Below are 13,358 nucleotides of genomic sequence, written 5' to 3'. Positions count from 1 at the left end.
GCGCTCAGTAAGTACCAATGGGCTGCTGTCGTCTTTTCTTCTTCTTCTTCTTCTTCTCCTTCTTCTTCACCTCCCCTTCCTCCTCCTTCTTCTTCCTCCTATTACTGTAGTGGTTGCCATTGTGGCCAATTAACGCCAAAGTCTTTTACTTCTTCCTCCCCACCCCTCTCTCTCCATCCCAGGATTTCCCCGTTGCCTCAGAGTCCACTTGTCTGGCCCAGGCCCTCAGATAAAAGTGCTCATCCTTCCTTCCATTTGTGGGCAACTTGGGGTGCTGATCTCCTCCCTGCCAAGTAGATGGATGGCAGGATGTCCCCGAGAAAACTCTGGCTCCTAGCTGCTCAGAAATCAGGAGCCTGGGGTGGTCCTCCCAGCCCCACGTGGAGCTCTCTCCTGGGGCCCCTCGCCTTTGCTGAAAAGAGGAAGCTCTGAGGCAGCTATTCAGGGCAGGGGCTTTCTCTTTGCCCCTCAGTGGAAGCAAAAGCCCAGACACTACTTCTAGGAATTTATCCACCGGTTGCATTCTCCCTCATGAGTATGCTCAGGGAAGGTTATTTCGGCATTTTTATGTAAATGCAAAAGACTGGAAAATCCCCAAACATCCATCAATCAGGGGACCAGCTATATGAATTTTGGTAGATCCATACAGTGAAAAACCAGATGGTCACTGGAAAGAACCCTTCCTTTCCCCCATTTCTTTCAAAGGAATGCCTTTATATATGTGCTTGCATAGACTGTTTCGGAAGGAAAAATAAGAAATCATTAAGCTTGTTTGCCTCTGAGAAGGGGAAATGAAATGTGGTTGGGAGGTCAGAGGTGAGAAAATTACTTTGCAGTCTACCCTTTTTCTGGCTGTATGAATGTAAATTTTTATCTTTTTGAATTGGTCAGTCATGCATATGGAAAATAATTTCAAATCATTCAAAAAGGTATTTGGTGGAAAATAAGTCTTTCCTCCTCTGAGCAGCTGCCCCCATCCACTACCCCGTTTCCCTCCTTAAGGGCAACTAATGTAATGAATTGTTTGTGTATCTTTCCAGATATAAGCTATGCATTTCTGTAAATCCACATTTACATGTAATTAAGTGTATTTTTATAGAGGTAATATATACATAACATAAGCTTTACCATTTAAATTGTTTTCAAGTGTACAGTTCAGTGACATTAAGTATATTCACATTGTTGTGCTACCATCACCACATTCCATCTCCAGAACTTTTTCATCTTCCCAAAGTGAAACTCTATCCCATCAACCAATAACTCCCCATTCCCTCCTCCCCCAGCCCCTGGCGACCAGCATTCTACTTTTGATCCCTATGAATGTGACTACCTCTAGGTACCTCACAGATGCCTCTGGGAATCATACAGTATTTTTCTTTCTGTGACGGGCTTATTTCACTTAGCATAATGTCCTCAAGGTTCATCCATGTTGTAGCATATGTCACAATTTTCTTCCTTTTTAAGGTGAATAATATTCCAATGTGTGTGTGTCTATCACATTTTGTTTTTCCATTCATCCATCGATGGACACTTGGGTTGTTTCCACCTTCACGTATTTTTTAATAAACAAAAATTAATTTAAATAAAAGAAGAAGGAAGTTTAGGGGAAAGAGGATTTGATCTGGGAGCTTCCCATGCATTGCCAGTGCTGTAGAAGGACAGAAGGATAGGGTGTCATCAACCTCTTGACAAGAGGAGGGAAAACATCCCCTTCATTGGCAACTGCCCGTGATTCCCCGCCTTCAGCCCCGGGAGAGAAACTCCCCTTTCCTTTCTTTGAAAGCTGGTCCTTTGAGCCCTGCCTGGGAACTCAGGGCTCCTTGAACGCAGTACCTGCCTCTTCTGCACCAGGGAGGCCAAGGGCCCTGGGGGAGCAAAGGCCTGATGGCTGCACGTGTGGCTCACCATCTTTCCAAGCCCCAGGGAAACGGGGTGCTGGGTAGCAGAGGCTGAGCCAGCAGAAAAGCCTTGGGGCCCTGCCGAGTCCCTGGGGTTGCAGGTGCTCTCCAGGGGGGATCCCCTGGGCCCACCCCCTGGAGGGGCCTCCACGAGGGCCCCGTGTAAGGAAACCCCGAGGGCAGATGAAGAACCGTCAGGCCGGTTCTCTGTCTCTCACTCGCAGTCCTCCAGTGACAACCCATTTTTACAAGATGATTTCCACATTAAAAAAATTTTTTTTCCTTTTCTCCCCATGCTTTTGTTATGAAACATTTAAAATGTTCAGGAAAGTTGTTAGAGCAGTTCCATGATTCACTACCTCACTGCAACATTGTTAACATCTTGCCATGTTTGCTTTGTCTTTCCCTTTCTCTTTCTGGGATATGATATACCTATACACATACATACATGTACATGCGCACAACACATTCGCACATACACACACATGTACACACAACCACACGCGTGCATACATACACTCACATGTATACCACACACACGTATGCACATACACACGTATACACATGCACATATATAGGCAATACATACATGCATATGCGTATGTATATTCACATACACGCATATATACACACATATATCCCTCTACATACACACATCTATATGCACACACACACACACACACACACACATATATTTCCTCTAACCTGAACTCTTTGAAAGTAGGGTTATCATGAACTTCACCCCTAAATACTTCAAGTGCATCTCTTAAGAACAAGGTCATTCTCTCACACACCTTTAAAATCTTTATGATACCTAAGAAAATCAACAATAAAGCCCTAATATCATCTAATATTTAAATTTCCTCATTTGTGCCCAAAAGGTCTTTTGTAACTGTTTTCAAAATTAGGATTCAATCAAAATCTACCTATTGCACATATTTGGCTGTTATGTCTCTTCAATCTCTTTTAATCTTCAATGTCCCTAATCCACATTTTTAAAAAAAGAACATTGACTATTTGTTGATCCCCAGACGGTCATCTTGTAGGAGACCCGGAAGGCCCCACCTTCTGGAGTTGTCTGTTTTCTTGCGGAATGGCTCACCTTCCTCTAGCCCCTGTATTTCTTGTAAACTGGAAGTTAGGACTTAGAGGCTTGATTAGATTCTGCGTTACACCTTTTCTTTTCTTTTTTCTTTCAAGACTGAATTTTTTAGAGCGGTTTTAGGTTCACAGCAAAATTGAGAGGAAGGTACAGAGATTTCCCACATGCTTCCTGCCCACAGATAGGTGTGGCCTCCCTCACTATTAACCTCCCCCGCCTGAGTGTACCTTTGTGACAAATGATGAACCTACTTTGACACATCTAAATCACCCAAAGTCCATAGTTTATATTATGGTTTATTCTCTCTTGGTGTTGTATAGTTTATGGGTTTGGACAAAAATATAATGATGTGTATCCATCATTGTGGTCTTATACAGAGTATGTTCATTGCCCTAAAAATCCTCTGCGCTCCACCTACTCATCTTTTCTTCCCTCTAAACCCTGGTAACCACTGATCTTTTTACTGCCTCCATAGCTTTGCCTTTTCCAAAAGGTCATATAGTTGGAGTCATATAGTTTGTGGCCTTTTCAGATTGGCTTCTCTCACTTAGTAACATGCATTTAAGGTTCTTCTGTGTCTTTCCCTGGCTTGATAGCTCTTCTCTTTTCAGCTGTGAATAATAATTCCATTGTCTGAATGTACCACATTTTATCTGTTCACCTACTGAAGGACATCTTGGTTGCTCCTAAGTTTTGGCAGTTGTGAATAAAGCTGCTATAATATAGGCTTTTGTGAGGACATAAGTTTTCAACTCCTTTGGGTGAATACCAAGGATCGTGATCATTGGACCAGAGAGTAGTTTAACTGATAATATATACGTAATGTAAAATTTACCATTTTAATAATTTTCAAGTGTGCAGTTCAGTGGCATTAGATACATTCATATTGTTGTGCAACGTCATCACCATCCATCTCCAGAACGCTTCCGTCTTCCCAAACCAAAACTCTGTATCCATTAAAAACTAACTCCCTGGGGCTTCCCTGGTGGTGCAGTGGTTAAGAATCCGCCTACCAGTGCAGGGGACACGGGTTCGAGCCCTGGTCTGGGAAGATCCCATATGCCGCGGAGCAACTAAGCCCGTGCGCCACAGCTACTAAGCCCGGGTGCCACAACTACTGAGCCTGTGCTCTAGAGCCCACGAGCCACAACTACCGAGCCCATGTGCCACAACTACTGAAGTCTGCGCTCCTAGAGCCCGTGCTCTGCAACCAGAGAAGCCACTGCAATGAGAAGCCCGTGCACCACAACGAAGAGTAGCCCCCGCTCACCTCAACTAGAGGAAGCCTGCACGCAACAACGAAGACCCAACGCAGCCAAAAATAAGTTTATAAAAAAAACCCCCACAAAACTAACTCCCCATTCCCTCTGCCCTCCAGACCCTGGTAACCACCATTCTAGTTTCTGTCTCTGTGAACCTGATTCCTCTAGGAACCCCACAGAGTTGTAATCATGCAATATTTGTCCTTCTGTGACTGGCTTTGGGTAACGCCTTTTTTTTTTTTTTTTGCGGTACGCGGGTCTCTCACTGTTGTGGCTTCTCCCGTTGCGAAGCATGGGCTCCGGACGCGCAGGCTCAGCGGCCGTGGCTCATGGGCCCAGCTGCTCCGCAGCATGTGGGATCTTCCCGGACCGGGGCACGAACCCGTGTCCCCTGTATCGGCAGGCGGACTCCCAACCACTGCGCCACCAGGGAAGCCCTGGGTAATGCCTTTTGACAAGAGGTCTTCCAAGGCGATGCTGTGCACCTCCAATGCACATCCATCAGGAGGCTCATAGGAACTGCAGCTGAACAGGCCCTGCCCGGCCCTGCCTGCAGCCCCTCCCATCTGGCTGCCCCCTGCTCCCTGACCCACTCTGCCCCAGCTGCTCAGGCCTCTCACCCTTTGCACTTGCCCCTTCCTCCCTGGCAGGTTTCTTAGTATCTTCTGAATTTCAGCTTGCCTGTCAGCCCTCACAGAGTCTTCTCCTGACTCCCCAAACCTGCTTCCCCACAGTCACTGTCTGTTTTTCTCTGTTTCATTTTCTTCACAGCACTCACCACAGCCTGACATTACCTTATTTGGTTTTGTTTTTTTGTGTGTTTTTTTGCCTGTTTATTGTCTGTCTCCAAGGTAAGCATGAGAGCAGGGACCTATTCACTCTTGTGTCCCCAGATCCTGGCAGTGTACCTGGCACGTGGCAGGTGCTTGTATTACTGTCCTCTTGCTTCTGTAACAGATGACTTGGTGGTTTAATACACCAATTTATTAGCTTACGGTTCAGCAGGTCAGAAGTTTTAAATCAGCCTCAGTGGAGTAAAACTGAGGTGTCGGCAGGGCTGTGTTCCTTCTGGAAGCTCTAGGGGAGAATCTGTTTCCTTGCGTTTCCCACCTTCTCAGGCACAGAGCGTCACATCATTTGGACTTCCGCTTCTGTCATCCCATCTCCTGTCTGAATCTGACCCACTCACTGGCCCCTCTTATAATGACCCTGTGATTGCTTTGGGTCCATCCAGAGAATCCAGGAAGTCCCTCTGTTTTTGTTTTTGTTTTAATATTTATTTATTTTGGCTGCTCTGGGTCTTAGCTGCGGCACATGGGATCTTCGTAGCGGCATGTGGGATCTTTAGTTGTGGCATGCGGTCTTCTTAGTTGCAGCATGCAGACTCTTAGTTGTGGCATGCATGTGGGATCTAGTTCCCCGACCAGGGATCAAACCCGGGCCTCTTGCATTGGGAGCACAGAGTCTTACCCACTGGGCCACCAAGAAAATCCCAAGGAAGACTCTCTGTTTTAAGGACCTTAACTTCAACACACCTGCAAAGTCCTTTTTACCATGTAAGGTCACAATGTTCACAAGTTTGGGGAATTAGATATGGACATTTTGGGGCGGTTCATTATTCTGTCGACCAAGGGCTCAATAAATATTTGTTGAATGAATGAAAGAATGAATGAGTGGATGGATCCCTCTACAAATGGAGTGCTGAGTCCTGAACTCTAGGATGGCTTATCTACTTACAGGCAAGGCCCCTCTTCCTCTGAGCCCGGGTTTCTTCTTCCATTAGATGTGTTCTGAGCACCCACCATGTACCCCACTCTTGGTAGACCCTGGAATGCCAAGACAAATAAAGGGAGACCCCACCTTCTAAGAGCTTGGAGTTTGGCTTCTGGGAGGAGATTGAGAAAGAGAAAACCTGATGTCTGCTCAAGTCCACGTTCTAGGTCACCTCAGAGAATTTTGGAGTCCTGAGGGGATGTGTTTACCTAGAAGGTGACATTTCAAATGGCTCTTGATGCACGAGTAGTTTACGCGGTAGAGAAGTGGCAAGGGCATTCACGGCCAGGCACAAGCCACAGACCTCTTTGAGAAACTCTGAGACTGTGGATGTGATTCCTCAGGGGAGTGAGACCAGCTGGGCAGAGGTGGTGGGGTCGTGTCTGGAATGGAGGCCTTGAAGGCCACAGTCAGGGACATGGGTTCAGGGAGCCACAGCAGGGTTTTGAAGCAGGAGAGAGGCATGTGCAGCTTTGAATCCGGGCTACTCAGTCTGGTCACTGCAGTGTGGATAGGGGAATGAGGGGCCAGCATCTGAGCCTGAGGTGGAGGTGGCCTGGACTGGGCAGGGACAATGGGGATGGAGATAAGTGGACAGATCCGAGACAGACTGAGGTAGTAGAATCAGTGGGACATGGCGGTAGATTGAGAAGGGGCTGGGTGAGGAAGAGCGTGGAGACAGCTGCGAAGGAAGGACAGGCAAGATGGAAATGTGTGGAAGCTCTTTACAGCTGTTGAGTGGACCATGAACTGGCCCAAGCTGAGACTTTGTGAGAAGCCCTAGAGGACACCGGTGATGGGGCAGAGAAACTAACCCAATGGCTTCATAGGCTTCTCCCTCTGAAGACAGATCAGTGATGAAGGTCACCCTTCATCAAGATGGGCCTCAGTTCCAGGTGAGGGTTTAGGGCTATTTAGCTCCTGTCCACATTCTCACTTGATTTACAAACAACCACTGGGGTAAATACGTAGGACTGTAAAACCATCTCTCCCATTTCTAGATGGGTAAATTCAGTCCCAGAGACATCCAGTGACATGGCCAAGGCCACACAGCCAGCAGACCCCAGGGAGCACAGGCCTCCAAGAGGCCCAGCTCAAGGGGGATTTTGCAAGTCTCTTGGGACCCAGAGGGGAGGTCAGGGTGGGGGTCCCCTTTGAGTGGTTCCTGGCCACAGAGAATTTCCTTCTCTTTGGAGGAAGTGGGAGTTCTTCTTTCATAACGTGAATGTCAGAGATTCTGGGCTCACCGGTGACTAAGAGTGTCTGAGGCTTGTGGGTGTAGCAAGCATTTAAATACCAGAGCTTCCTGTCCTTTGGCGATTGTAGACACCTGAGCTGGGACACACAGGACGAAAGTATGGCCAGCCTGCAGACCCCACTCCTGGCTGCCCTCATCCTCCTTGCTATGATACTTCAAGCAACAGAGGCAGGTGAGGCTGGGAAGAGGGAGGGCTCTCTGCAGAGGTCAAGGTCAGATACGGGGGTATCTCCCTCATGTGGTAGAAAGAGCACTGAACTGAGAGCAGAAGACTCCAATCTGCCACTGGCTCTTGGGCTAGTCCCATTGCTTCTCTGGACCTCAGTTTATACATCTGTTAAATGGATAGTCTTGAAGGCTTGGAGTCTAGGATCTATCTCACCTGGGCTCGGGGTTGTAGTGGGCATGGCCCAGGGTCTCCTACTCCAGAGAACTCAAGGGTAGGGCCTTGGGATGTGAAGAAGGAGCCACTGAAGGAGGCCAGCTGGGGTGGGTAAAGGCAGGAGCAGCGGTAAGAGATGTTCCCTGGGAAAACCAGTCCTGCCCTCTCACTGCCCCATTTTTCTCCAGAACCTGCCCTCAACACTGGGTTCCTGATTTCTCTTTCCTTCCCAATGTACACTTTTCTGCCCTATGATGGGTAGGGGAATGAGAACTGGACTGGGAGTCTGGGAGCTAGGAACAATACTGCTCAGTTATTGGGGTTCCTGAGCACCTTCCCTGCATTACAGGCCCCATAGGGTAGGTACTATTATCACCCCCTGGGTCTGAGGAGGAAATTAGGTCTCAGATGTTAAGTGACTCACGGCAGAGCGAGACTCGAACCCGGGCTTCCGTGCCTGGACTCTGCCTGAGCCCTTGTCCTGACTCTCCGGGGTCACGCTGTGTGATCTGGGCAAGTCCTCCCCCATCTCTGGACCTCAGCCTCACCATTTGCACCATGAAGGGGATTAGAGTAGATGTGAGCTGAAGGGAAGTTCTCAGGTTACCTGGGAAGTTCTTCAAAGTGTCCACCTGGTTCAGCAGGGCTGGGACTAGGCACCGAGCTTTTCTGACAAGCTCCTAGGTGATGCTGATGGTGTGGGTCCACAGACCTCAACTTGAATAACAAGGTTCTAAGGCTCCTTCCTGTTCAGCGTGTCTGGTCCCATCTAGAGCTTAGGGCATTGTTGATGCCCAGTCGTTCTGAATCCCTCTCCCTTGAGCTGACCAACGCAGAGGGTAGACTTTGGGCACTTAGCGGCTTCTCAGAGGCCCCAAGAGTGGGGACTTTGAGGGCCCAGAATCCTCTGGACGCCAACCTTCCACATGATAACAGAAAAGCTGGGCCAGAGGTTCGGGCCAAGGGAGAGCAGCTTGTGACTCCCCTGAGCACCCTTCTCCCCCAGGCCCCTACGGTGCCAACGTGGAGGACAGCATCTGCTGCAGGGCCTACGTCCGTCTCCCCCTGCCCCCGCGTCTCGTGAAATACTACTACTGGACTTCGGACTCCTGCCGGAGGCCTGGCGTGGTGTGAGTTGGAAGCCGGGGAGACAAGACCTTGGAGAGCTTGACGGGTGGGGCCTGGGAGGCTGCAGGTGCACCCAGGGATGGAGGAATGCAGCTGAGCTTCCAGATGTCAGCTGGGAGCACTTGGCCGAACTAGATGGCTCAGCTGAGGCTTGGGTGTACCAAGAAAAATATCATGTTATCATTCAACAGATATTATCAGGCACCTCTTATGTGCCAGGCAGCGTGCCAGGCTCTGAGGATGCAGGGGGGCCGCTCCACCCCGGCAAGGCAGATAGGTAGTGCAGAGCTGCCGCAGAGCGTAGGGTTCAGGGTACGGGCAGTATGCCTGGTTCCGCTGAGTCAGCAAAGATGCTCCCATCAGAAGCATCTTGGATCCCCAGTGCCCTGGGAGTCAGTTACTTGAGGCAGCCCATTCTTACCAGGAGCATATTAAGAGCTGACACTAAGTGCTTCCTCAGGGCCAGGCACTGTTCTGAGCATGACTGTTTAATTCTCACAATGATCCCATAAGAAGGTGCTATACTTTCCATTTTACAGATGGAGAAACAGGCTTGGGGCGGGGTGAGGGGAGAAGTGACTTGCTCAAGTGTGCCCAGGCTGGAACCAGGACTCCTGGGTCCTTGTTTAGGGCTTTCTCCTAAGGTTCTTATTCTCCTTTGCTTCTTTGCTTCCTTTTCCTCGGCCTGGAGCCTGCCCCCACACCTGCCCCTCCCCCTGCCCCTGCCCCTGGCTGGGTGACGGACCTGTCCTTTCTGGGGCAGCCCCTCTGGCTGCTGCCTGCCAAACCACAGAGTGGGGGGTGTTTGAGCTTGGGGATTTATGACCCCCTTTGGGGCCCTGTCATCTTCTCATCTGAATCCTTCTCACTCATCTTCCGTCCCTCAGAGGGGTCTGTGGGTAAAGTACAAGAAGGCTGAAACAGGAAGGCCTGCCACAGTTCTGGTCACTTCAATACTGGGCCTCAGTTTCCCAATCAGTATAGCCGGAGTGATCACTTCCATTTATTTTTTTAATCAAACATGTAGAGAGTGCTTGTTAAGTGCTAGGCACTGTTATAGACGCTTTATAAACATTAACTCATTTAATCCTTCAAGCAACCCTATGTAGTAGGTACTGTTACAGTCCCAGGTACTGTTACAGTCCCTTTTTTTTTTTTTTTTTTTTTTGCGGTACGCGGGCCTCTCACTGTTGTGGCCTCTCCCGTTGCGGAGCACAGGCTCCGGACGCACAGGCTCAGCGGCCATGGCTCACGGGCCCAGCCGCTCCGCGGCATACGGGATCTTCCCAGACCGGGGCATGAACCCGTGTCCCCTGCATCGGCAGGCAGACTCTCAACTACTGCGCCACCAGGGAAGCCCCTACAGTCCCCTTTTTACAGGTGCATAAATGTGCACAGCGAGTTACGGGGCCTCTCAAGTATCACAGGGCAGAATAATAGTAAGTGGGAGGTATACTACTCAATGCCTGACATATAACAGATGCTCAGTGAGAGATGGTACACACGTGATTATTGGATCCCGAGCCAGAAGGGATTCTAGAAAGAATGTGGCTCAATGAATGAGAAGATCAAAGCTCAGAGAGGGTCTGAGCCTTGTCCAGTGTCACAAAGCAGCCAGGGCAGGCTGTCCACGTGGCCAAGATCAACACTGCTTTGCTGCCTTCTTTGTTCTTTCTGTTTATTGGTCATCTGGGGGTGCACGTGTGTGTGTGTGTGTGTGTGTGTGTGTGTGCGCGCGCGCGCGCAGATCAGGGGTGTTTGTTGCAGCTCTGGCAAAAGTGGAAGCCTTAGCCCACTACTGCCATGTGGTCTTGGGCTATTGTTCACCTCTCCTCTCTGTGCTCAGGTCTCTCAGAGGGGCCTGGGTGGGGATGCTCGTTCACAGCAAGCACGATGGGTCAGGTCTTACCAGCTCTGGCACTTAGACAAGTTGCTTTACCCCATTGGGCCTTGCTTTCTTCAGCTATTAAGTAGATAGAATATTGGAGGCTCACAGGGTTGTTGTAAGGACTTATTAAGGAAATCAATGTTAAAAGTTCAGGCCAGGTCCTGGCACAATTATATATCACCTACTGTCTGCTGTGCACTGTTCTGAGCACTCCAGTTTATATTAACTCATCATATCTTCATCAAATTCCTATGAGGTTGGGCCAGAATTATCATGCCCATTTTACAAATGTGGAAACTGAGGTTCAGAGAAGTTAAGGGACTTGCTAACATGTGGCAGAGCTAGAATTCTAATCCGGATAGGCTGTCTCCAAAGTTCATGCTCTTGGCTACTACCCAATACTCTCTCCCGAGGCAATGTCAGCAAAGGTTATGGGACACCTGGGCATTCTATTTCCTGGCCTGCCCTGGCACTCATGGCTGGGGCTGAAGGTATGGGAAGTCCTTGCTGCTTATCTCCCCCTCTCCTTCTTAAGAAATGTGTTTGCCTACAGCAGGTGACTCATAATTGCTAAGGTTCTGCAGCGGGGCTGTGGCATCCTTGCTGCATGCTAATGGCGCCTCCTTGTCTCCCTGGTGTTTCCGCCTTCCAGCTTGCTATCCGTGAGGGACCGAGAGATCTGTGCTGATCCCAGACTGCCCTGGGTGAAGAAAATTCTCCAGAGGCTGGACCAATGAGGCAGGCCCTGACCTGATGACCGTGGCCTTGGCTCCTCCAGGAAGGCTCATGGAGCTCCACCTCCCTGCTGTTACAGCTGCTCCCCGACAAAACCCTGTACCAACAACCCTCTCAGCGGTCCCTGATCTTGATGTCTGCAGCTGTCACTCCCAGTCAAGCCTCCAACTGCCACTCTCACCTCCCCACTTACCCTTCCAACCCACCCTCTGCCCCACCAAAGCCAGAGGGTCCACAGTCCTGGTCAGTCAGTCCCCTGCTCAAAATCCTTCCATGGCTCCCCTTTGCCCTAGGCTGAGGTCAGGGCTCCTGAGCCTGGCATCCCTGCCCTCCAGATCTGGGTCTTATCCTTTGCCTCCAGCTCTGCCTCATTTCCCTTCATGCATGTTGGACTCCGGCTCCCTGTTCTCCCAAACCCATGTCATACATTTCTACTTCTGGCTCTTTTCCCGAGCTGCTCCTGACACCCAGAATGTCTCCCCATCCTCTGCACATGTCCAACCCCACCAGCCCTCCAGGGCATCACTCAACCTAAGCAGCAGTCATTTTTTAGACTTCCCCTGGCCCTCTGCCCCCTTTTAACAGCCCTGATCACAGTCTGCCCAGAATTCTCGGGAACTGGGAGCTTGTCCTCCAGCCCCACCAGCTGGACCAATATCCACACCGGAGTTACTTTTGTCTCCTGGCCTCTGGCACAGAGCACAGGGCCTGGCTCAGAATCAGGCCTCAATAAGAGGCTGCAGATTGAATCAATAAAAGTAATGTCCGTCTCCCACCTCTCAAGGGCTCTGACACATCAATACCGAGACTCAAGGTCATCTAGAGAAGGGCTGGCGGGGTTCATTAGGACGCCTCAAATTTACCCAGATTCACCTTTCTCCCCCATGTTACCTCTTTAACCTTCTTGCCTCCCTTGGGTTTTTTACTGCTTCTCCAACCTCCAACATCCATGCCTGACCTCTTCAGAGTCCTGAATTTCCTCTTCCTCCTTCCCCAAACAGCTGACAACCAAATTCCTGCTATGGGGTGAATGAGCACCCTTGGCTTGGTATTATAAGCTCCAGTTATATTTGTATAAGAAAAGAGGGCAAATGCTTAAAAGGCCAAATGGATGACTGGAAGAATTTTAAGAAATGTGTGGGAGGGGGACAAGGTAGAGATTTCCTGGTCCTTGGAGTGAATGTGTGGGGTATAGTTAAGTGAAAGAGCCTTGGATGGAGGTTGTTCTCAGGTGGCTGGGGCCAGGCTAAGGACTGGGACTTAGGACTTATCTACACCGCTTTGAGGACCACAGGTTCCCCAGGTATCTGTGCTTGTTCCTTTCGGAGGGAGCCTGGTATAGTATGGCAGGGTGGTTGTTGCTGTGTGACCCTGAGGAGACCATCTAACCTCTCTGAGCCTCACCTAAGAATGAGAATACCTACCTTATGGGATTGCTGTGGGACTCAGATCCAAGTCACAGAAAATGTGGCTTTGCCGGCCATGAAACTCAGTGTCTTCCGGGGCTTGTGTCCCACCGGCAGCCCAAGGTCATTTGCCCACTATAGGCACCAGAAGTGTTAACCTGCCCACTGCCCATGCACAGGGCCTTCAATTTTTCTGGGATCTCCCTCCGCTCCTGTCCTGCCCTTGCCCTTGCCCCTCAAGCCTTCTGGAAAATAAATCCTCTACAAACAATGTCCGTTTTGTTCCTTGGCATGTGCTGTTTCTGTGAGGTGGGGCAGGGGACGCATGGCCCCTCTCTCCCAGTGGGGAGGCCCTTGACATTGATATGTGAGCTGGCTTGCCCAAGGTCACCCTGTGAGAAGGTGGGAAATCCCAGCTAGACATGAGGACCTGGGAAGTAGCTGAGCAGGTGCCAGCAGGGAACCCCAGACATTTGTCCAGCCTGGGACCACTTGTCAGGAGGAGCTGATGAAATCATTCATTCAG

General features: G+C 49.8%; 1 protein-coding gene across 1 annotated transcript; it reads left to right on the top strand.

Annotated features, from left to right (window-relative positions):
* The first annotated feature begins 7,368 nt into the window (after window positions 1–7,368).
* On the top strand, window positions 7,369–13,096 carry CCL22 (C-C motif chemokine ligand 22). Its single transcript, XM_029237198.1, has 3 exons — window positions 7,369–7,465; window positions 8,682–8,805; window positions 11,344–13,096. Exons 1-3 carry the CDS (start codon window positions 7,393–7,395, stop codon window positions 11,426–11,428), a joined length of 282 nt encoding a protein of 93 aa, XP_029093031.1. The 5' UTR covers window positions 7,369–7,392; the 3' UTR covers window positions 11,429–13,096.
* Window positions 13,097–13,358: the final 262 nt, after the last annotated feature.

The sequence above is a fragment of the Monodon monoceros genome, unplaced genomic scaffold, assembly GCF_005190385.1.
Source record: "Monodon monoceros isolate NGI ecotype Baffin Bay Population unplaced genomic scaffold, NGI_Narwhal_1 Super_Scaffold_10, whole genome shotgun sequence".
NCBI lineage: Eukaryota > Metazoa > Chordata > Mammalia > Artiodactyla > Monodontidae > Monodon > Monodon monoceros.
The sequence above is the reverse complement of the archived record's forward strand: the minus strand, read 5'-3'. Positions and strand labels throughout refer to the sequence as shown.

Excerpts from the sequence above, each read along its gene's own strand:
- CCL22 (XM_029237198.1), top strand. The coding sequence starts at position 7,393 with ATGGCCAGCCTGCAGACCCCACTCCTGGCTGCCCTCATCCTCCTTGCT. Across the intron at positions 7,466-8,681 it reads ACTTCAAGCAACAGAGGCAG|GCCCCTACGGTGCCAACGTG; the intron begins GTGAGGCTGGGA and ends CTTCTCCCCCAG. Across the intron at positions 8,806-11,343 it reads TGCCGGAGGCCTGGCGTGGT|CTTGCTATCCGTGAGGGACC; the intron begins GTGAGTTGGAAG and ends TCCGCCTTCCAG.